Below are 21,286 nucleotides of genomic sequence, written 5' to 3' on the forward strand. Positions count from 1 at the left end.
CACAATTTCACAGATTGCTTTTAATATTCAGTTCAATAGATGAAGAGTCTAATAAATCCTTCAACGTGGAAACAGATTATAGTTCTCAATATTGCATTTAATGCATTCAATGATGATGTGTTAAAAACACAGATGAGAAAAACAAAAGTTTTTAAAATTCTAGATTTAATCCTCCATTTTCATCGCAATTATTACTATTTTTATCACAACCCTGTGATTCTCTAATTCCATGAAGCCCTAATGGACTCCCCACTTTTCAGATTTTCATTTGTAACAATTATTTAAAATCCTGTGTCATTTTCCTTCTATTTCACAAACATGGGCCACTTTATGTTAGTCTATCACATAAAATCCTGATACAGTGAACTTTGTGGTTTTAACATAACAAAATATAAAAAAGTTCATGTGTATAAATACCGTTGCGAAGCACTGTCTATACATATATATGTCTAGTTCTACATGAAGGCTTTTCTCCAGACAGTCCTTTGATTTTAACATGTTTGCATCTTAGTGAATGTGCTTCTGCAAAGCGGTGGATGACAGCCCCTTTCAGTGGCATTGTAGTACAGAAACAGAAGATTCTTAAAATAACAAAATCTTCCCGTATGTCGGTCACTGATGCAAAACAAAGCCATAAACGTCAGCCAGATGGGCACCTTGCTGAAATATCATGCTGTGACCCACAGCTGGGGCTTGGTGGGTGCTTGCAAGGCAAGTTGGAGCTCGCCAGAGGCAAAAGTAAATGAAAATAACTTGGTGGCATCGTCTTTAAAGCGGGGCCATCAGTCTTCTCAGTTATTGCATCAGAGGGAGGGTATAAAGGCGAGTGAAGTGCTCTAGAGAGTGTGTGGGTTCTCTACTGCTAAGCTCTATGATTAAACAGTAGCATGTGCTGACAGCTGGAATAGAAGGGTGGTGATCCACTGGGTCACTGTGGAAGGAGGAAGCTGCCTCTCAGCAGTCCTGTGGAAATCCCATACTGTACTTTGCATAACTTCACAGATATATTCACTCCTCTTTCACATTTTCTCACATATTAACTAAGACTTTCTTTCTGACCTGTCAGCTGTGTTCCTCTGTCTTTATGATGCGGTTTGTTCACTTCTGCTCTCTAAGTGCTTTACAGAACAGCTGGATTTATTAAAACATTAAATTCCACACAGGCGATTTGGCATTGGTTTCACTGGATTGAATTTAGGGTTATCTAAGTAAAGGGGTCTGAATATAAAGCATGCCACCCTTTTTCGATTTTCGATTTTAAATCATGTCTCTTTCACTTTAAAATGGTGTGCAAAATTTTGTTGATTATCCCATTAAAACCCATTAAAAATAGATTGAAATTCGTGGATATAATAAGATGAAATATGAAAAGGTTCACTGGGTTTAGCCTCTTAGGTCCCAAGGGGTTTTTGTGAAGTTGTGCTCTAAATTACATGCTCAAATCTGAGTTTTTTTAAGAAACTCAGATTTAAGAAACTGTTTAAATAATGTCAGTCAGTCAGTCATTTTCTACCGCTTATTCCATAGTGGGTCGCGGGGGAGCTGGTGCCTATCTCCAGCAGTCTATGGGCGAGAGGCAGGGTACACCCTGGACAGGTCGCCAGTCCATCGCAGGGCAACACACAAACAACCACGCACACACTCATTCATACACCTAAGGGCAATTTAGAGTTACCAATTAACCTAACAGTCATGTCTTTGGACTGTGGGAGGAAGCCGGAGTACCCGGTGAGAACCCACGCATGCACGGGGAGAACATGCAAACTCCATGCAGAAAGACCCCCGGCCAGGAATCGAACCCAGGACCTTCTTGCTGCAAGGCAACAGTGCTACCAACTGCGCCACCGTGCAGCCTGTTTAAATAATCATTATGTTAATATCTATGTTCTTCATATGCAAGTGACAATTCTGGTCTTCCTTTGCTGCTGGTTGAGTAAATTCTGGGTGGATTGTGACAAAACCTATATTTTTGGAATCTGTGAGATCTCTGCTTTCAGCAGACAGGACTGTTCGTGCAGAAGCCATGTGGTGAACAGCTGAGGCAGAGTTTAGCAGTTCACTTTCTACTTGTAGTTTTACTTGCGTTAGGAGTAGAAATGGTTTTATATCAGCTTTTAACTAAAATTCGAACATTTCTGTGGATACCACACATGTTCATGTTTAACAAAGGAAACCAACAGTAATGAAAGTGAGAAAAAAAAGTTACGTTCTTCCACCAGTACTGTCGGTTGGGGCTTAAGGTTTGCAAGCTTAATTATCAGCTATCACCATTAAATTGTGAAACGAAAAGCTAGAGTAGGAAAAGGTTCTTTCTGAAACATCATCTATAACCTGCATTAGGAAAGAAACCCTAGGTAAAGCTAAACAGAACCTCTGTTTCTGTTTAGCTGTTTTTGTGTGTGTTTGTTTTTGTGACTTGATAGGACAGTGCAGCATTGTTGTTTTTTACTTTCATTTTTTCTTAACTGAAATGAGGGAGTAGAAGAGGAAATATCTCACAGTTACAGTTAATGAGCTGAAACTGTTCCAACGGTCAGTTTAGGGTCAAACTGTCTGGCTTTTTCCCAGAGCTGTACAGGCTGTCATCTCATCTGCCATCAGCTGTTCTTAAGGTGCCTTCTCTGGAACTGTGTCTCACGTACACACAGAGGTTGCATTTCTACTTGTCACCACTTGATCCTGTCACAACTACCTTAGAACAATCTCCACTCTTCTGGTTAACATTTAGGTCGCTGGTTCAAAGAGAAGAATAGAGGGGTAAATTTAAGCATAAAAAGAGGTGTGGGTATTGTAACGTGTGATTGGTGGCATCTAATCTATTCTTTGAGATTTGTAATTACCTCTGTGGCTTGGTGAGTGATGCAAAATTGACATAGTTTTTATCTTTGCTATGGACAGATTTACTAAACTGATAGAACACAGAAGTTTTAAGACAAAGCTTTTGATCTGGTCTGCTGGGGCTTTCGTCTTTTGACAGACTCTGCCTTCCCATCATTAGATCAACCTGAGCATGTTCAGTCACCTCCCAGCTTCTTTGTGTTTGCACAAACTGATCGAGCAGGCTGACAGGTTTAGTTTCGTCATGTAATAGTTAGCTACTGAAAGATTTGAGGAACCTTTCCCCATGTCCAGGGCTATTTATAGCAAGGATAGAAAATTATCGTTCCAAAACGGTGTTGTGTTTACCTTTTCAGTGTAGTGTCATTAGCGACCACAGCCAGGTCCAGGGATTGAGTTTTGTTCCAGTCTTTGACCCTGCCACCCTGGTTCATTAGTTCTTGGTTTTCCCATTCATACATTAAGTTGCAATTGTATTCGAAGTAATTTTTCGGTGGTATTTTGCTTGATAATTACTTCCCTAGAAAACCCCGTAGAAGACATACCCTTTTATAGACAAAATATTTAATTGGACAAATTAGAAACAGCCCATATTGCATGGCAGCTGTGTACACACACATTTCCCTATGAAATCTGTAAGAAAAGCCCTCAGAGCAGCAGAGAAGGGATATAGAGAATATCAGGCATTTAAAGAACTTGTTTGAGTCAGAAGGCTTCCATGCCAGAGCAGTGGCTTTTCCACACAGACGCACAGAGTTGAGATTTGTTTGAAAACCTCAAAGTCAAAATGATCATCCAACTGCATCATTTCTCCAACTTCTGCCAGATTCCCTGATTAATACAGTTTGCACACATGGTATGATTGATGTCTTTAAAATGTAGCAAATTGTTGTCACTTGAAGACATTTTAGATTGCTTGTTCACAACCAAGTTGTGGCGCAGACATCGCCTGACAAAAACACTAAGAATAACTTTATTAAAACGAAAACCGTAGGGTAGCAGAAGCATCGTTTGAGATGCATTTTCAATTTGAAAAGAACTTTAAACCAAAAAAGAAAACTTCACACGAGCGAACCTCCAATTTACCTGACCCATATGTAAAGCTTAGTTAATACAAGAGGTATTTCTAAGACTTGACATTGTAAGGATGTGTAAAAAACACTTCTTTTACCTCAGTTGTGCAATCTGCTGGAAAATGCATAAAATTCCAACCTTTACCTTGAGTACATGTATTCAGCAGGAACAAACACTTACAAATGTTTATACAGAAATCACTGGTGGCACAACTATTGGCACCGTTAATTTTTTAGAAGTTTCTAGGAGCTACTGATTAATAATCCGCAACTTATTGTTTCCCTAGAGTTAAATATGACATGACACAGAGGCTGTTTCTTTTGTCCGCTGGACAAGGCAAGGACCCATTTCTATTTTGCCACCACGCACACTAAGCAGGATGGATATTGTAGTAGACATAATCTAAATGCCAGCCAGTTGATTAGACGTCATGCCAGGAAAAAACATTTTGAGCCCCAGCAAACATACACTCACCAGCTACTTTATTAGGTACATCTTGCTAGTACCAGATAGGAACCTATTTGGCTTCAGAACTGCCTGAGTTCTTTGTGGCTTAGATTTTAAAAGGTGTCAAACATTTCTCAGAGATTTTGTGCTTTATTGACTTGATAGCATCACCCAATTGCTGTAGATTTGCCAGCTGAACATCCAAAATTTGAATCTCCTGTTCCACCACATTCCATAGGTGCTCTATTGGCTTGATGTCTGGTGGCAGTGGTGGCTGTTGGCACACAGGGAACTCATTGCCATGTCCAAGAAACCGATTGGAGATTATTTGAGCTTTGTGACATGGAGCATTATCCTGCTGGAAGTAGCCATCGAAAGACGGTGTCGTCATAAAGGGATGGACATGGTCATCAACAGTACCCACGTAGGCTGTGGTGAAATGCTGCTCAATTTGCCCAATTGGCTGAAGGGGCCCAAAGTGTGCAAAGGAAATATCCCCTGCACCATTAAGACATTGCCACAAGCTTAACCCGTTGATACTAGGCAAGACGGATCCATACTTTCATGTCTACGCCAAATTGTGACCCTACCATCAGAATGTCGAATAAGACTCATGGGACCAGGCAACATTTTCCATCTGTTTTGGTGACCTCGTATTAATTGTAGCCCAATTTTCCTCTTCATAGCTAACAGGTAGGGTAACACTTGTGGTTTTCTGCTGCTGTAGCCCATCTGCTTCATGTTTTGACCTGTTGTTCATTCGGAATATTCAGAGATGGTACTCCACATATCTTGGTCGTTATTTGAGCTACTGTTACCTTTCTATTATCTTGAACCAGTGTCCTCTAACCTCTGACATCAACAAGATATTTTCCTCCATGCAACTGCTGTTTATTTGATATTCTCTGACCATTCACTGTTAACCTGAGAGATGGCTGTGCATGACAATCCTAGTAGATCAGCAGTTTCTAAAATACTCAGACCAGACAGTCTGGCTGCTTTTAAAGTCCCATAAATCCACTTTCCTCCCAATTTTGATGCTTAGTTTGAACTTCATCAAGCTGTCTTCACCACATTGACACCTCAATGCATTGAGTTACTGCCATGTGGCTGGATAAGTAGCTATTTGAATATGATAGGATTGAATATGGTAACTAATAAAGTTGACATGGAGTGTTAACACGTAGAGTTTTCTCAAGTCTAGTAGGACCTTAGCTGGAACTGTGTGCTTTGTTTCTGTGGAGATCAGTCTTAGTGTTATCTGACCGAACAGCCCAGTTGGATTTGGCCGGAAAGAAAGAATTAATATGAGGAAAAGCACTTCATGTCTATTGTTATGATGCTGTGGGCTGGTTTTTCACACAAAGACTGGGAAATTTGTTAGAGTGTATGTGATTATAAACTCTTTGAAATATCAGGGCAGTTCAACAAACCTATGGTACCGTAACAGAAAACTGAAAATGGGTCATCATTGAGCCGTTTAAATAAGAATTAATCCAGACTTATGGCCAGATCAACACTGAAATCGTTCACCGGAGACAACATCAACATTTTTCCATGGCCATTTCAGTCCCCAGACTTAAACCCTATTGAGTACATGTGTAGCGGAGAAGAGACCATGAGACAGGACTTGATACTCTAGATGATCTAGAGAGATTGTGGTCAGAGATTATTCTACTGCAAAATAGATTAATTTATATTAAGGCTTTTTACTTGTGTTTACCAGGTCAGTACTGTAAATATCAGAGTATGGTTGTATTCTGTTGAATGAAGTCTGTCGTAGTCTTCTTGTCGGTTCTGTGTAACTCTTGTTGGAACTTGATTTCCCATCTTTCTGTTACACATTGCAAGACACCGATGAAGAGGACACCTGCTGTGACCAAATTAGATTATGTTCAAAGTTTAAACCCCTAAATCACTGTTTTAAATGAGTCTTTAATTTGTAAACTGAAAGCTTATCATGTCTGTTTTTCTTTACCAGGTCTGGTAGAGATCTGTTTGATGCATCCACTCGATGTTGTAAAGACAAGGTAAGCCTAAAACATAAGAATTATACTCTACGTGACTGCTTCCTTAAGATTAAAAAAACTAATTTAGCTGACATCTGCCTCCTGATGGGGTTCTTTGCTGCCAAGAGTATACAGGGTGTTAAATCTTAAGATTACTAGGCCCCTCGGATCTGGACTCATTCCCCACAAAAGTAGGTGCCAATGTTGTAACTTTCTCACACATTTTGTTGCAAATGAAATGCATCATTTCAATGTTCATACCTCACAAAATGCCCAAGTGTGCTGCTTTAAATCTATGTCTCTTTTACATAATAAAACATCTAAATATATAGTTTTTTCTTCTCTGCTGATCTTGCCAAATCAATCAGTTTCCAATGAAAGCGCCCTATGTTTTCATCAGGCGCTTTTCCGTTAACACCTCAAGAACAGCAGCGGCGTTGAGGGTTTTCAGGAGCCTAACACCGCAGTGTCTCAGTCAGTCATAAACAGATCGTGGGCTACTACTTAAGCTTTATAGTCTTTCACAAGACCAGCCAAGACCTCTGGCTTCACCCCAGCCCCCACTTCCCACCCGCTTGCTCCTCGTCAGTAAATTCTACCACTTTTTTATGTCATTTACAGCAGCAGTTTCTTGGTAAATAAATTGCCCAGCGTACCTTTTAAAAAAACTGAGACGCTTTCACTTTGAAGGCCATGCTAGAACCGGAGAGCGAGACGCGAGGATAAAAGCCAAGGGCGAGCGCTGCTCTATTGGTCGATATTTGATACTTTGAAGGCACATGCCGTGATTTATGGTCACGTGTGGAAACTGCAGGCTTTATTACAGGTAAGTCTTGAGCTCTGGCTGTCCGTCCTCACACCAGGTCGGGGTTAAAAGTGCTCTTGCTATTTTCTTAGTAATGCTCATCCCTTAGAAGTAATAAAAGCCACTTTAAAACCAGACAGGTTTATCTGTTTGTGTCACCATGTGTTTATGCTGATAAGACTTCTGTTTTTCTGGTCTGGGTAAATGGATTCCTTTTGGTCTTGACTCCTTTTTTGAGTTTATTAATTTAATCATTCCCATATATGCATGCAGGAGACACAGTAACAGTTCTGAATAGCATAAAAGAAATATTTCTGCCTAATGGACAGGAAGTTGTTTTACTTTGAGAAATGGAAGCAGAAGGAAGTTATGTGGAAACATATTCATGTTCACACTTCTAATATCTACAGATGATATCATAAAGCAAGGATACATACCGGCTAATTGGGACACTTGGGGAGCTGAAATCTATTAGCAGGAACCTTGGAGCCAAGACGCAGACACACCTCGGTTGGGTTTCTCTCCCCAGCTCTTTGTGTGTGTGTTTGTCTCTCAGGCATGGCTCTTATTAGGAACTGGCTCCTGCTTTAATGTCCACCAGTCCAAATTGAACAGCAACTGGAGTGAATTTACTTTTTTTCCACAACCTAAAAATCAAAGGGTATTTTTTTTCTATTTGTCTCTGATTTTTTGTTTTTGTTTTTTGGACAGGTAATCTAGACAAAATTGGTACCTGTTTTTATACTTATGAGGGTTTATGTATCTTCTCTAGATTTTAAAGGACGAGGGGAACGTGAATTAGCAGAACTTGGCAACAAACCGCTAAATTCTGCTGTTTTAGATTAGACACTCAGAAAACAAATAAGCTTTTTTAAGAAAAAAGCGTACCGAATTTGGAGCGGTTTTTCAATCACATTCGTGATGAGAAACTCTCTGACAGAAAAATTCTTTGTTGATATGTAAGAATTATTGAAGCTTAGTCCAATGAACATTGCATTAGATTTACTAGGCACATAAAAATATTTTTCAGATTTCTTGTGTTGTCTTTTTATTTCTATGTTGCACTCTTATTTTGTGGTGCGCTTACTGACCAGTCAAGCCAGCAAACAAGTACATCTTATGTTCAATTCAATTTAATTCAGTTTTATTTATATAGCGCCAATTCACAACACATGTTGTCTCAAGGCACTTCACAACAGTCAGGTACATACATTCCAATTAATCCTAACAATTGAGCAGTGCAGTCAGATTCAGTTATTTATTCAAATTGGATAAAAAGTTTTTCTGTCTAAGGAAACCCAGCAGATTGCATCCAGTCAGTGACTTGGAGCATTCCCTCCTCCCAGATGACCATGTAGAGACAGTGGACAGTCACTGGCGTTGACTTTGCAGCAATCCCTCATACTGAGCATGCATGTAGCGACAGTGGAGAGGAAAAACTCCCTTTTAACAGGAAGAAACCTCCAGCAGAACCAGGCTCAGTGTGAGCGGCCATCTGCCACGACCGACTGGGGGTTTGAGAGAACAGAGCAGAGACACAAAGAGAACAAAGAAGCACTGATCCAGGAGTCCTTTCTATGGGAAGGAAAAGTAAATGTTAATGGATGTAGCTCCTTTAGTGGCTTCATCTAGGAAGAAAGAACAGATAAACTCTGAGCCAGTTTTCAAGGTTAGAGTCTGAAAGAGAGCACCTAGAGTTAGTCACAGTAGAAGCTCAGCCAGTAGCTATGTCTAGGAGAGAGAAAGGGTTAAACACTAAAAGACAGGGCCATGTGGATCATCGGTAGAGGGTGAGCATTAAGTTGTTGTCAGCAGAAGCTCGGACGATGCCCCTCTCCAGAAAGGTGTCACAGGTAGATACAGAGCCAGGCCAGGTGTAACTTCTAGGAAGAGAAAAGAGAGAGAACATTTAGTTAAAAACTGAAATAACAGCAAATAATGCAAAATTGGAGAGTAGTGTGAGAATGTAGCGAAGAGGGTGAAAGTGGTCGTTATGTCTTGCAGCAGCCTAAGTCTATAGCAGCATAACTACAGAGATAGTTTCAGTTCAGATTATTTAGTTAAACGGCGCTTATTTACAACAATGTCGTCTCAAGGAACCCCACAAAGGGTCCCACTGATGGTCATTGTTATACTAAAAACCACAAGGATTGGGATACCTCTCTCTGTCAGACTGATCACAACCATCGGAAAAGAGAAGGGGTCACACAGGTAGCAGAAATGGAGGGTGTGTTTGCACCTCAACCATAACTGAGCCGGTTTAGGCTAAACCTAACTCCCCTTTCAATCAATTGGATTTTCAAACTCGTTGCTGAGAGAAACCGACATATTTCTGACAACAGCAAAATAGCAAAATCCTTGAAACTATTGAATGGATGCATGAAGAATCCGTGTCTTGTTGATGCTTTTTTGAGACGTATGACTTGTGCTCAGGGCTGCTGCTATTTATAATCAGTTGATTAATTTTTCAAATAACTGATCTTCCTCCAAAGTAAAAAATATGATTTATTTTTTTTTTTGTTTGATCTCGGTTTTTTCCGATAAACATTAAGATGGATTTTATATTACAAAATAAAAATAAATATGGATCTGTACTTTATAGGATGATATATCAGAATAAGGTGACTCCTCTAGCATGACAAATTAAATAAATCCCCTTTTATGTGTGTATTCCAGATCAAAAATCCTGAATATTTTGTATTTTGCCAATGCCAAATTTTTTTAAGGTTGAATTAAAAATAAACAAAAATAGATGTTATTTCTGCGATGAGCACTACTCTGCAGGAAAAACAATCTGTTTCCATTACCATTTGATTCAAATCTAATAATAGGGACTGTAACATCTCCATGTGAGTTACAAGTGGCTTGCATTTGTTAACGGTATGCTGTATTTAGGATTTGTCTGGTTTAAAAGTAATTCATTTAGTTATTAATAATATCTACATAATTAAATGTGACTAAAGCTAGGCAGACTGATTTGGTTGGCTGCACAGAAACACATGCAGGCCCACCTCTAATTAACCAAACATGGGTCTAAATATTTCTTCAAATGTTTCTTCACTAGAAAATGTAGCAGACCAAAAAAACTGCCTAAATTCATAGAGTCCAAGCAGCAGCTTAAATAAAGTTATGACTTTGTCTTTCTTTTAGCTCATCAGTCGCCCCTTTGTATCATCTTTTCAGCGGCTCGTCATGCAAAGCTTATAACCCGGCTCATATGACAGTGATGCAGGCGCTTTATCTGTCATGTTTTTTTTTAACTTGTTGCTTAAACAGAGCCTACCAATGGCCGTTCTTAAACTCTGCTGACATAATAAGCAGTGTAAACTAGCAAGACAGTGCCTCGCATTAGTATTTTCTTGGATATTTCACATTTTGTCTTGTTACAAAAAATTGCTCATTGTATTTTAGTGGCATTTTACGTGATAGACCAACACAGGGTGGGGCAAAATTGGAAGGAAAAACAGTAAAGCTTTTCCAAAGAAACATTTTGGTGTTGTATGTGTTTGGATTGAGCCCCCCTTTACTCTGAAACCCCTGAATAAAATTCAGTATATCATTCACTGTGGGTATGGTGCTTTTTTGAAGGCCTCAGAGATTTGTTAGAATATGAAAGTGAAGTCTTGACAATTATCATGCCAAATGCAAATGTAGCATAGTTCACACAAAGTAAACAGTTAATTACCCCTGACCCTGTTACCGCGTTTTTGATGGAGGTGGGAATGTGGTGGTGAAGATGGGGGTTGCACGGTGATGGAAAGGCCTTCGTCGGTGACAGTGAGACCAGAGTTACAGCTTTTCATTAACCTGGAAACCACTGAGTTACATGGTTCATGGGCTGGTCTCAGCTCACTTGGAGGTAACAAAGGGTGTCGGGCGGCTTTTTCTGCAGGGGGCTGTGTGCTCGAGGCACCCCATCTGACTCTGATCAGGGTCCACCTCTCATTAGAGAGTTGCTGTGAGCCTGGATTTCCCTTCATGTCGAGATCCTGTTACATGGGGCTCCGCCCTCAAAAAAACATTCATGCACAAAACGTACTTGCCAATCTAAAAGGAGCTTCTCACCAATCTGCTTTCGGTTCCTTCTAGAGCAGAAGGGCCACGCCTTTCTCATGTTTGGGTCTGTGTGAATTTTTTTCAGGATGATCTAATTTGCGTTGAATAGACCCCAAAAGTGTATTTCATCTACTAAGTCTTGAACAAGCCACTCTTTCTACCCCCCACCCCCCTTCTTTCTCACTGCCCTCTTTTATAATTCCTCTTTTCCTGATTTTCTGCAGCTTCAACTCCTCCCCCATACGAACCATGCTTTTCTGCGGTTTCAGTTTTTCAACAACTGCCTCGGTTAACCTGTTGTTGAATCATCTTCTCTGCTTTTTGTTAACAGGCAGCCATATTACATAACTACTTCATAAATAATATGTAGAATCCATTGTTTGGCTTGTTGTGGTTTCTGGTGAATTTGTTGTTTTTTTGGAACAATTACGTAATGTTTTGTTTAAAACCCCAGTTTCAAGAAAAAGTGCTTATGTTTGAAGGGGTCTTTATTGAGTTGTGCAATTCTGTAAATTGCGTTGTATGACATGGCTGTCAGTGCTAACCACTAAGCCTGCCAGAAGCCTGTTTCAAGTCTGATTAGAAGAACCTGGTCCTTGCTTACTGTAACGTTTAGGGCGACACTACCTCCTGAAGTTGTAAGTTTCTTGAAAGGCTTGAAAGTGATTTTTGATGAGGGGTTCTACTGATGACAACCAGTCTCTGTCTGTGCAGAACCAAAGATGTCTGAAAGTCATCACCTCCTCCTCCCTCTGTCCCTGTTTACCCCCAACTGCTTGGTGAACCCCTATTCACTTAAAGAGGAATCCCTTACACCACCCTCAAACAGCAGGGCACAAAGCTGCAACAGCTCTGATAGCTGATCTTTCCTTGTAAAAGAGTAGGCAGGTCAGCAGTAGTCAAACTGGCTCTTAATCCCTCACGGCAACTTTAGACTTCAGGGCAAGACTTTACTCGCAGTGTTAAGACAAACACATGCCGCATTCATCCAGGATAAACTGATGAGCTCAGTCCATGTATGAGGAAGAGCAGTTCCAGAGTCCATGTCATAAAACAGAGAGAAAATAGTTTATGAACAGCTCAGAGTAGCATATACAGTAGGATTAAATGTGAAATACATTTACTTTCTAGTTGTAGCAATTTATTACAGTTTCCCTAGTCATTTATTTGCAGAAAAGTAGGTCACTTAAATCATCTGTCCGAATAGGCTTCTAAAAAATATGGATAGTGACCTAATATGCAGAGTTAAACATAAAAACTCCACACAATAGCCTCTTCTCTTCAATACAAATGTAGAAATCCACACTGAGTGAATATAAAAATGTAAGGTAAAACATAATGCTGTGGTTTTTGGACACATATCAGCCAAACCTGGGAGAATCATACCCGAAAAGAGTTGCAGCTGTAAATGCAACAAATGGATGTTCTACAAAGTTTTGACTTCTAGAGGTGAATAAAACTGCATGCCATATTTTTCCGTTTTGTTGTAAGAATTTTGCACTATTCTGTGTTGGTCCAACTCAATAAACCCACTTAAATTTGTGGTTGCAATGTGACAGAATCTGAAAAAAACAGTCAAGGGGTGTGAATACTTTTACAAAGCACCATATAAACACACTCTTGTTACCAGCCTCTGTCAGTGTTTCCTATGACTAAGCCACTCCATTACTTGCCACAGATTTAACATCACCTGAACCATTAAAACCTGTTCTCACTTCAAGGTGTCTTATTAAAGCTGGCCGCCTCTTGAGTATTTTCCCAAACAGTCTCTGGCAGTGGAGCTGTAAGGCACAAGTTGTGGCAAACTCATTCAAGTACAAATACTCTGATGTAGTTCTGGAGTACTGTGTTTTTTAAGGAAATTAGAGAGGTGGTAGTTGTAGTGCCAAATAAAGGAAAAGCATGCAGAAAGCTTCAAGACGCCTTGTGAGAACGGCCTAGCTCTCTATGCAATATGCCGATATTTCAGTTATGAAAAATGTTACGAAAATAAGTTTAGCAAGATTTAATTTTGGAGTTTGGGGGAATTTGAGAACAAAGACATACATGCTAAATTTCTTTCTCAACAAAGGGGCTTGTTAAGGGTACCATATAATGACATTATCCATTTTTCTCACGTTTTATTGTTATCTCATAAAGGCAAATGCCAAAAAATAAACTTTAGATCTCAAACGCATAACTTTTAATGTGGTAACAGATGTTGCTGTAGTTACTGACAGATGTTGGGTTCAACTAACAGCCGCAAATGGTTTACTTTAGAGATAGAAAACTTAGTTATATATCGAGATTTACATAAAGAGCAGATGTGCATGTCAGAGCGATTACCTGTCGTCATTATCATGGAAGGCCTTCACATTCCTGTATACTAATTACAGAGTACAAGTTTTGGATTTCTCTAAACACTGGTGAAGGAACAACCGCAATGCTGACCCCCTGCTGCCCTAACTCAGAATGTGTTCTCTCATCTTATATTCCAGTACCATCACATCTAGAAACATTCAAAGAAGGCAGAGACTTATTGTTGCTTGCTAAACCAAAGCTTGGAGTGATCATTGCCAAGCTGGAATAGCACCACAGTTGTCAAGCGGCACAACCTTTTTGCTCAGTGAACCCATCTGTTGTTCCCGTTAATTAAGCAAGTTCAGTTTTAAAGTAGCGCCATTAGCTGAATTTAGGTCACCTCCTCCTTTGTGGATGCCTTTATGAAAATATGTGTCTAAAGTAGTGGACAGAGATTGACAACAGTCTGCACACATAAAAGAGATATACAGCCATATCGTGCAAAAGACTGGAAAGAATAGCAAGGCCAATGTAGCCTGCAGCACATCTTCCACCACAGCTCGCCAATTTGGCCAAGTTCAAGGCCCACTGTGTGCCTTTTAAGCTTATTTAAAACCCTTGCGTGGTTGCAGCTTACAAAGGGCTGTATCTCCATCTGGATGTATATTTCCTCTGCCAAAGTGAGAACAGTGGCTGAAGGTTTTTTTTGTTTTCTTTTATAGGATATTCATGCGACACCACACACCTAACATTCATGTAACCTGGTAGAAATGTAGAGCATAGCCTGGGAAAACACCCCTTGAACTCCTTCAAATTATTTGATGTTAATCCACAAACACTGTATTTTATTGAGGTTGTTTTATTTAAATTCAGTTTATTTTGTTCAGATACCCCTAAATAAAATCCAGTGCAACCAAATGCTTTAAAAGTGATCCAATTAAGAGTCCACATGTGTGTAATTTAATCTATAAATATAAATCCATCTGTTCTGTGAAGGCCTCAGAGTTTACAACATCATGAAGACCAAGGAACACAGCAGACAGGTCAGGGAGGAAGTTATGAAGATGGTAAAAGCAGGATTCGGTTATAAAAATAAATCTTTGATCGTCTCATGGAGCACTTTATAATCTATCATCCAAAAACAGAACCATTATGGCAGAAGTGCAAACCTACCTAGACATGTTCATCTATCTAAAATGATGGGCCATACAAGAAGAACCTTTATCATAAAAGCAGCAAAGATGGACCTGGTAACTGCTGAGGTCGAACAATGTTGGCAGGACAACTATTATCAGTGATAAGCCATTGTTGAAGGAAAACCATACAAGGCTTGCAGTTTGCTACAAGCCTTGTAGCAAACACAGCAGACATTTGGAAGAAGGTGCTCTGGTAGGATGAGACTGAAATCCAACTTTGTGGTTTACATGCAAAATGCTAAGCATGGAAGAAATGTAAACGTCTTCAGCACTGACAGGACAGTGTCAGATCAGAAGATAGATGGAGGTGAATACACGGCACACCATTTATACTCCTGTTAAAGGGCATAAAGACCAGCCTTGTTAAATCAAACTCCAGTGTGGATCAAGGAAGCAAGTTCTCGCCCCCCTAATCATATAGGTCTCAATCCACTTTCAGAGAGCCAAATGCAGGAAGCAGACTGTAGTACAGGGCACTGTGGTTAAACACAACCAAAACAAACACACTTGAAGCAAAATTGCCAGAAGAAATGGATCATAGTCACTGGTGGAGGGAGGACAAGTTAAAAAGCTTCTTATGGAAATATGAGAACATGAAAGTATATCACAACTGCTGGTAAGTGCCCACAAGAACAATAGTGGTAGACAACGTATACTGTAAAATAATTTAAATCCGTAACTGAAATATAATAAGACTGAATAAACTCACAGCATGCTACTTTAAGCTCAATACAGGTCTTGATTTGAAATGTAAAGCCATGGGAAAAAAATAATCCTAAGCAGAAACTTAAGTCTGTGGAGTACATATATGAGAAGGTTAGCTGTTCCACATATTTTACTATTGCCTTTATTTTGGTTTGAGCACGATCCAAGAAAAACTTGCAGGTCGACCAAATTGCTTTTCCTGGTGTAAGTAAGTAAGTAAAATGTATTTGTATAGCACGTTTTCACAGACAGGATGTCACATAGTGCTTCACAACAGTACAGAATAAAAACACAAACAATTATAAATGCATATCATAAGCTTAACTCTAACTAAAAGATTCTTGATATAAAAATGTCTTTAGCTGCTTTTTAAAATCATCCACTGAGTTCAAACCACGCAAGGAAATAGGCAGTGCATTCCACAGCCTGGGTGCAACAGCCTGGAAAGAGCGGTCACCTCAAGTTCTGAAACGGGTGTGAGGAATCATTAAAGGATTTTGATTTGATGACCTTAAACTGCGACAGGAGTTATATCTTTGTATCAAATCAGAAATGTATAATGGAGCCTCACCGTGTAAAGCTCTAAAAGTTAAAACTAGAATTTTAAAATGAAATCTCAATCTAATAGGCAGCCAGTGCAGCGACTTTAAAACAGGGCTTATATGGGTTCTTCTGTTTAAGCAAGTTATTAATCTCGCAGTAGAGTTTTGGACGACCTGAAGACGGGCAAGCCCCTTCTGATTAAAACAAGTAAACAGACCATTACAATAATCCAGTAGTGTAGAGACAAAAGCATGTATTATCATCTCTAGTTCAATCGGGGAAACTATAGATCTAAGTTTGGAGATGTTTCTCAATTGGAAAAAGCAGGTCTTTACAATTTGTTTTAAATGATACTCCAAGGAGAGGGCTTGATCAAAAATGACACCTAAATTCCTAAGGCTATCTTTTTGTGAGAGTGGTGTGAGAAGCAGAAAGAAGGCTAGTGGTAAGACAAGACTAGAGTTAGATGTTTACACTTTTTAGGACCAGAAAAAGAGTTTAGCAGTCTTTCAGGTGAATGGGTATTTGGTAACATATACGGATTAAAAAGCAGTGGGCCTACGATAGATTTCTGAAGAACCCTACAAGATTGAAGAGATAGAGAGGAACAACATTCCCCTAATTGAACAGTTTTGTAGTATTGTTGTCTAAATGTAACCAAACAAAAATCTACATCAAAAAACTAAGATGTAAGTAAACTATAATTAAAACTGCAAGAAATATAATTAGGATTAAACATCTGTACCAAATTTTATTTGACAGCATTAAATAGAGGTGAAACCTACCTGTGAATTTATTGTACAAGAAGATCTGTTATGCCTACATGTTGGACATGTTGCTAAAGTTACTCACTCATCGACCTAACTGAATTTTATTTTAAAAATTTGGCCGAACATACAGTAGAGTCTTCTGTCAGTCAACTAGTTTTAAACATCAAAGTCTGACCGTGCTGGTTTTTATGCAGGTCTTTTCCTGCTTGTCTCTAATAACACAGCCTGATCGCAAGTTACAGGGGTCACAGTATATATGCAAACATCTGGACAAACCGACTAGTCCCAACATAGTCATATAGGAAATGAGAGGAATCAGTTTTATCGGTGTGAGGAAGAGTCCAAAAAGACATAAGGATGTTGTTTCTTTTTGAAAAACTAGAGTATATTATCCTTCCTTGTCCACAGTCAATGCCACACCTGCACAACACCAGATCAGATGATGTAGGTTCAATTCAACTTGGCCTGGTTTAGTGAGGTTTTGGTGGCCCTTCAAAAGTGTCAATGGGTTATCTCTTCCTCCGTTCCCCCTTTTCTTGACTTATTAGAAACACCACAGATATGCTTATTTTAGTCGACTTACCCAAGCAAACTCTTTATTCAGTTAATTTTAAAAGATCACTGTTGTTTAAAAATAATAAAAAATTACTTTAAATGAATTTAAAAAAGATTTTAAATTGAGACAACATTATTTGCTTATTCGAAACCCCCAAGCAAACTGAATGGTTGTAGAGAGGACTGTGGGAGTTTGCTATGTTGGATTATTTAAGCTGGAAGCTGAACTGGTCTTACACTCATTAACCAATGCTTTTTACTTGTAATATCTGGGTAGCATGGTAATTTATATGATCATTAGCATTACAGTTGACCATCTTTTGGTCAAAATAGATGTCTCCTCAAAGTTTTCTTTGGGATTTTGTTTTTAAACCATTCCTTTTTTCAACCCATAACCCAAATGGCCACCACACAAATGAGATCATCAATGCTTATATAACTAAACGCTGTTGGTTGGGCTGATGATGTCTTTATTGACCAACTCCACCAATACAACATGGCAGCAGCTTGAGGCAGTAGTTTTTATTATGGGCCATTTGGCTTACTGCCCAGGACGTCCTTCTGTCAAGGGGCGACACAAACGGTTGGGCAAAAAAGATTACCTGTCATTTGGGCTCAATTGGGTTTTCTGTTGCTTTTTGTAATGTTCATTGTATGGTATTTGTGGATTTTAAGAAAATAAGGTCACAAAACTTAGAAAAAATTGTTGATGACATGAAGTAAGCTGATTCAAGATTTATTCTTTATGCTAAATTTAAATGTTTTTTGTTTTTAGTCTGGAATCTGGACTCCGTTTGATCGGCTCTAATTAAAAGTGTAAATACAACAGTTTGGAACTGGGTTAGGTTATTCTACACTGAATAGTGTTTTTTGACACAGTTTAAAATGAATAAGGCCTTTATTCCATAAATCAAAAAAAAAAAAAACAGCATCAGGACCATCTCATATCAATAATAAAAACCTAGTCAAGATTTAGTCTAGTCAAACCTGAACTAATTTATTCTCCACAGACAATAGATTTTTAAAAACTGTTTTTAAAACAACTAAACAAAACATCAGGATCCATTATGTCAAAAATCTATTGAAAATCTTGTTGTGTCCCTTATATCTTCTGTATGCAAGGGGAGAGGTTCGCACAGGGTAGTATTCATGCAAGAACTGCGAAGAACTGAAGTCAAGAGCCTCTTCCTTTTTTGCTTTAAAAACAGAGTCTCAAACAACGATGCAGGGTGCCAAACCTAAAGCACTCACCTTCACATCGGGGTATTTTAATAACAGTTTACATTTATTTCACACATACAGACACATAATGACAGCAACTCTTTGTGAAAGAGATTTTACTTTGACGAGAAACATCGTACACCTTGTTACACCAATACACCAAATAAATAATATTGCCAGAGTCTGAAGTTCCTCAAACACTTTGTTGCTGTTCATAAAAATAAGAATGGGGCGCCTTTTTGCTCTAATTCACCTTTTTCTTCTTGTGAATGCATACGTTTTGTACTTTTACAGGCACTAAAGGTCAGATGGATGCAATCTTTTCTTCTTTTTTGTATGCCAGAGTGCTTGTCTTGTTCATGGAAACGCCTACCTGCCCTCGCCTTCACCCTCACCTGGGCACCTCTGGGGGCCGTAAAGCTCAAATACAGGGAAGGTAGAATGTGGGTAAAGAGGCCCTGGGAGAGCATCTTGATAGACTCCCATCTCATCACTTTTGAGTACACTCTATATCTGTCTTCAGTGACGACTGAAAAGGACATTGCAAACTGTATGTCTGGAAATGGCCCCAAGGTTTTTCTAGAGTTCTTATTTATAGTTTATGATCTACAAGCCCAAAAGAATCTGCCAGAGCCATACAGGTGTTCACTCTTCTTTATAGAACCAATATATTATTTTACATCACATTGCTCTGTCATTTTAACTGCAAACAGAACAGGAAATTCAGCTCAGATTGACTAAATATTCAAATCTTATTTTTCCTCACATATTTTCAGTGAAAAGTAACATTAGAAGCTCCCTAGCCAGGGGCTTGACAGTTCCCCTGCTGCCAAAAGTACTTCGACTTCACCCTATTATCTCCCACTCCTCAGGCCCCCTGTTTGGTCCCTGGCTTTTATAGGAGGGTAGAAGAGGGCCATGAGGAAATGAGTTGACCCCAGGGTCATGAGTGGAGTCAGGGGGCTGCAACTGGACCAAGGTCCTGCCAATCCCACTTTTTTAGGGTTGGTTCGGCTCGAAGTGTGAAGAGCAAGGAAAACTGGGGGACCAGGGACAGGGCATCTTCTAACTCGACCTGCGACACTTGGCCTTTAATTATACCAGATTTGACATTGTTTACAAGCCCCAGTGGTCTTAAATCATCTGGCTTTTTGCCCTCTCTCCCGTCCCTCTTATTTCACCATAACCTCATTACTCGAGTCCCTCTTCTCTTGCTCACATTTAATACGGTGTCAGACATCTATTTATTATGCTGTTTTTACTGGTTTTCAGAAACGAGTTACAAGCTATGGGGATTCCATCATATAGGATATTAGGGACGCCCCTCCAAGATGTCAATCTGTTAGCAATATGAAAGACCCCGCTAAACTCCCCCCTCAGCTGAAACTAAGAGTTTTTTATGGCCCCATCAGGCACCCACATGGAGGCCTAACTGCTGACCTTGTGGCCTGGCAGTTCAAGCCATATAAAGAGGGAATCTTTCTCTTGTCCCGTTACATCTGATATGTCTTTCTCTCCTCGCAGACTTGCTGACATCTTTTCTTTTTTTTTTTTATAGATAAATTATTCTCCATTCTTACCTTGTCAAATATCCTATGGTAAAGCACCATTTTCATTTTGTTGCTTTTCATCAAATCACTTCTTTGAACATATTTACTTGGTGATATTTGTGGGTCTGCTGAAAGTCAAAGCAACATATTACTCCACAATCTTTTTTAGTAACTATTTAGAGATCATAGTTTATGGTTTTAAAGAAAATTGCTCTCCTATTTTAAACCTTTACACAGATCATATCATCCTTTATTAGGTAGTTACCTGCTTATTTGCCATACAACAAAAACTCCCCCAACCATCTCCATTACATTAAAAGTTTACATGTAACTAAAGAGTTGTTACAACAGGCTTACTGGCATGTTTGCAGTTGGTAAGCTTGCTGCGAATATGCAGTGTTGGGGTGTAGGGTTACTAATTGGATCAGTTGGGTTAAATAAATGTTTGAGTGTTCCCCCTTACCAACACAACCTAGGGTTGGGAGCCTCACATCTTTGCAGGAGAGGGGGGAGAAGCAAATGATGGAGAGTGGGGAGGAAAATAAAGTGGGACATGAGCTCATTAATGATAACATCAAATTAGTTCAGTGTGTTTTAGGCACGTGTGAAAGTGCTTCCAGGGAAAAAAAACATAGCTATGATAAAATCCCTGTTAAGACTAAAATGACTTGTTGAAATACTACACTTTAAGTAAAAATCTTTGTGCTTGCAGGTTTCAAATCCAGCGAGGATCAAGTGACCCCACCAGCTACAAGAGTCTAGGAGACTGCTTCCGGACAATTTTCCGCAGGGAAGGGTATATAACTCGCAACAAATTTCGACAACTACAAATGCACAATTTTTTTTTTTATAGAAATTTCTATGAAATGCCTATATAGTGCCCTGCAACAGTATTCTTACTCTTTGAATTCCACCATTTTGTCACATTACAGCTAAACACTACAACAGTCAGAACCACCAATCACACCTACAATTTGTTTTTTGGAATGACTTTACAAACGTAGCACTTCTAGATACTGAAATATTTCCTAATTCTTCTTAGCAAAATAGATCAGTCTCAGTCCGATTGGATGCATCGTCTGTGAACGTACATTTTCATGTCTTACCACAGATTCACAGTTGGATTTAGACTTTTACTGGGCCATTGTAACACATGAGTATGCTTGGTGCACAAGTCCAGTCCTCAAGATTTACTACCCTACAACTTTTAGATGCATCCTTTTTCCATCGCACCTGA

General features: G+C 39.3%; 1 protein-coding gene across 3 annotated transcripts in view; it reads left to right on the forward strand.

The window, feature by feature from the left end:
• slc25a21 (solute carrier family 25 member 21) overlaps positions 1–21,286 on the forward strand; it is a 141,627-nt gene that overhangs the window by 82,799 nt on the left and 37,542 nt on the right. For all 3 annotated transcript variants that reach the window (XR_007035025.1, XR_007035026.1, XM_047344806.1), the window contains exons 3-4: positions 6,341–6,389; positions 20,762–20,845. Coding sequence is in view for 1 of the 3 variants with exons in the window: in XM_047344806.1 (XP_047200762.1) it covers positions 6,341–6,389; positions 20,762–20,845 (133 nt within the window). In the remaining 2 variants the exon portion in view is untranslated. The remainder of the gene's footprint in view (positions 1–6,340; positions 6,390–20,761; positions 20,846–21,286) is intronic.

This window comes from Girardinichthys multiradiatus, chromosome 19 (assembly GCF_021462225.1).
Source record: "Girardinichthys multiradiatus isolate DD_20200921_A chromosome 19, DD_fGirMul_XY1, whole genome shotgun sequence".
In the NCBI taxonomy this organism is placed as follows: Eukaryota; Metazoa; Chordata; class Actinopteri; order Cyprinodontiformes; family Goodeidae; genus Girardinichthys; species Girardinichthys multiradiatus.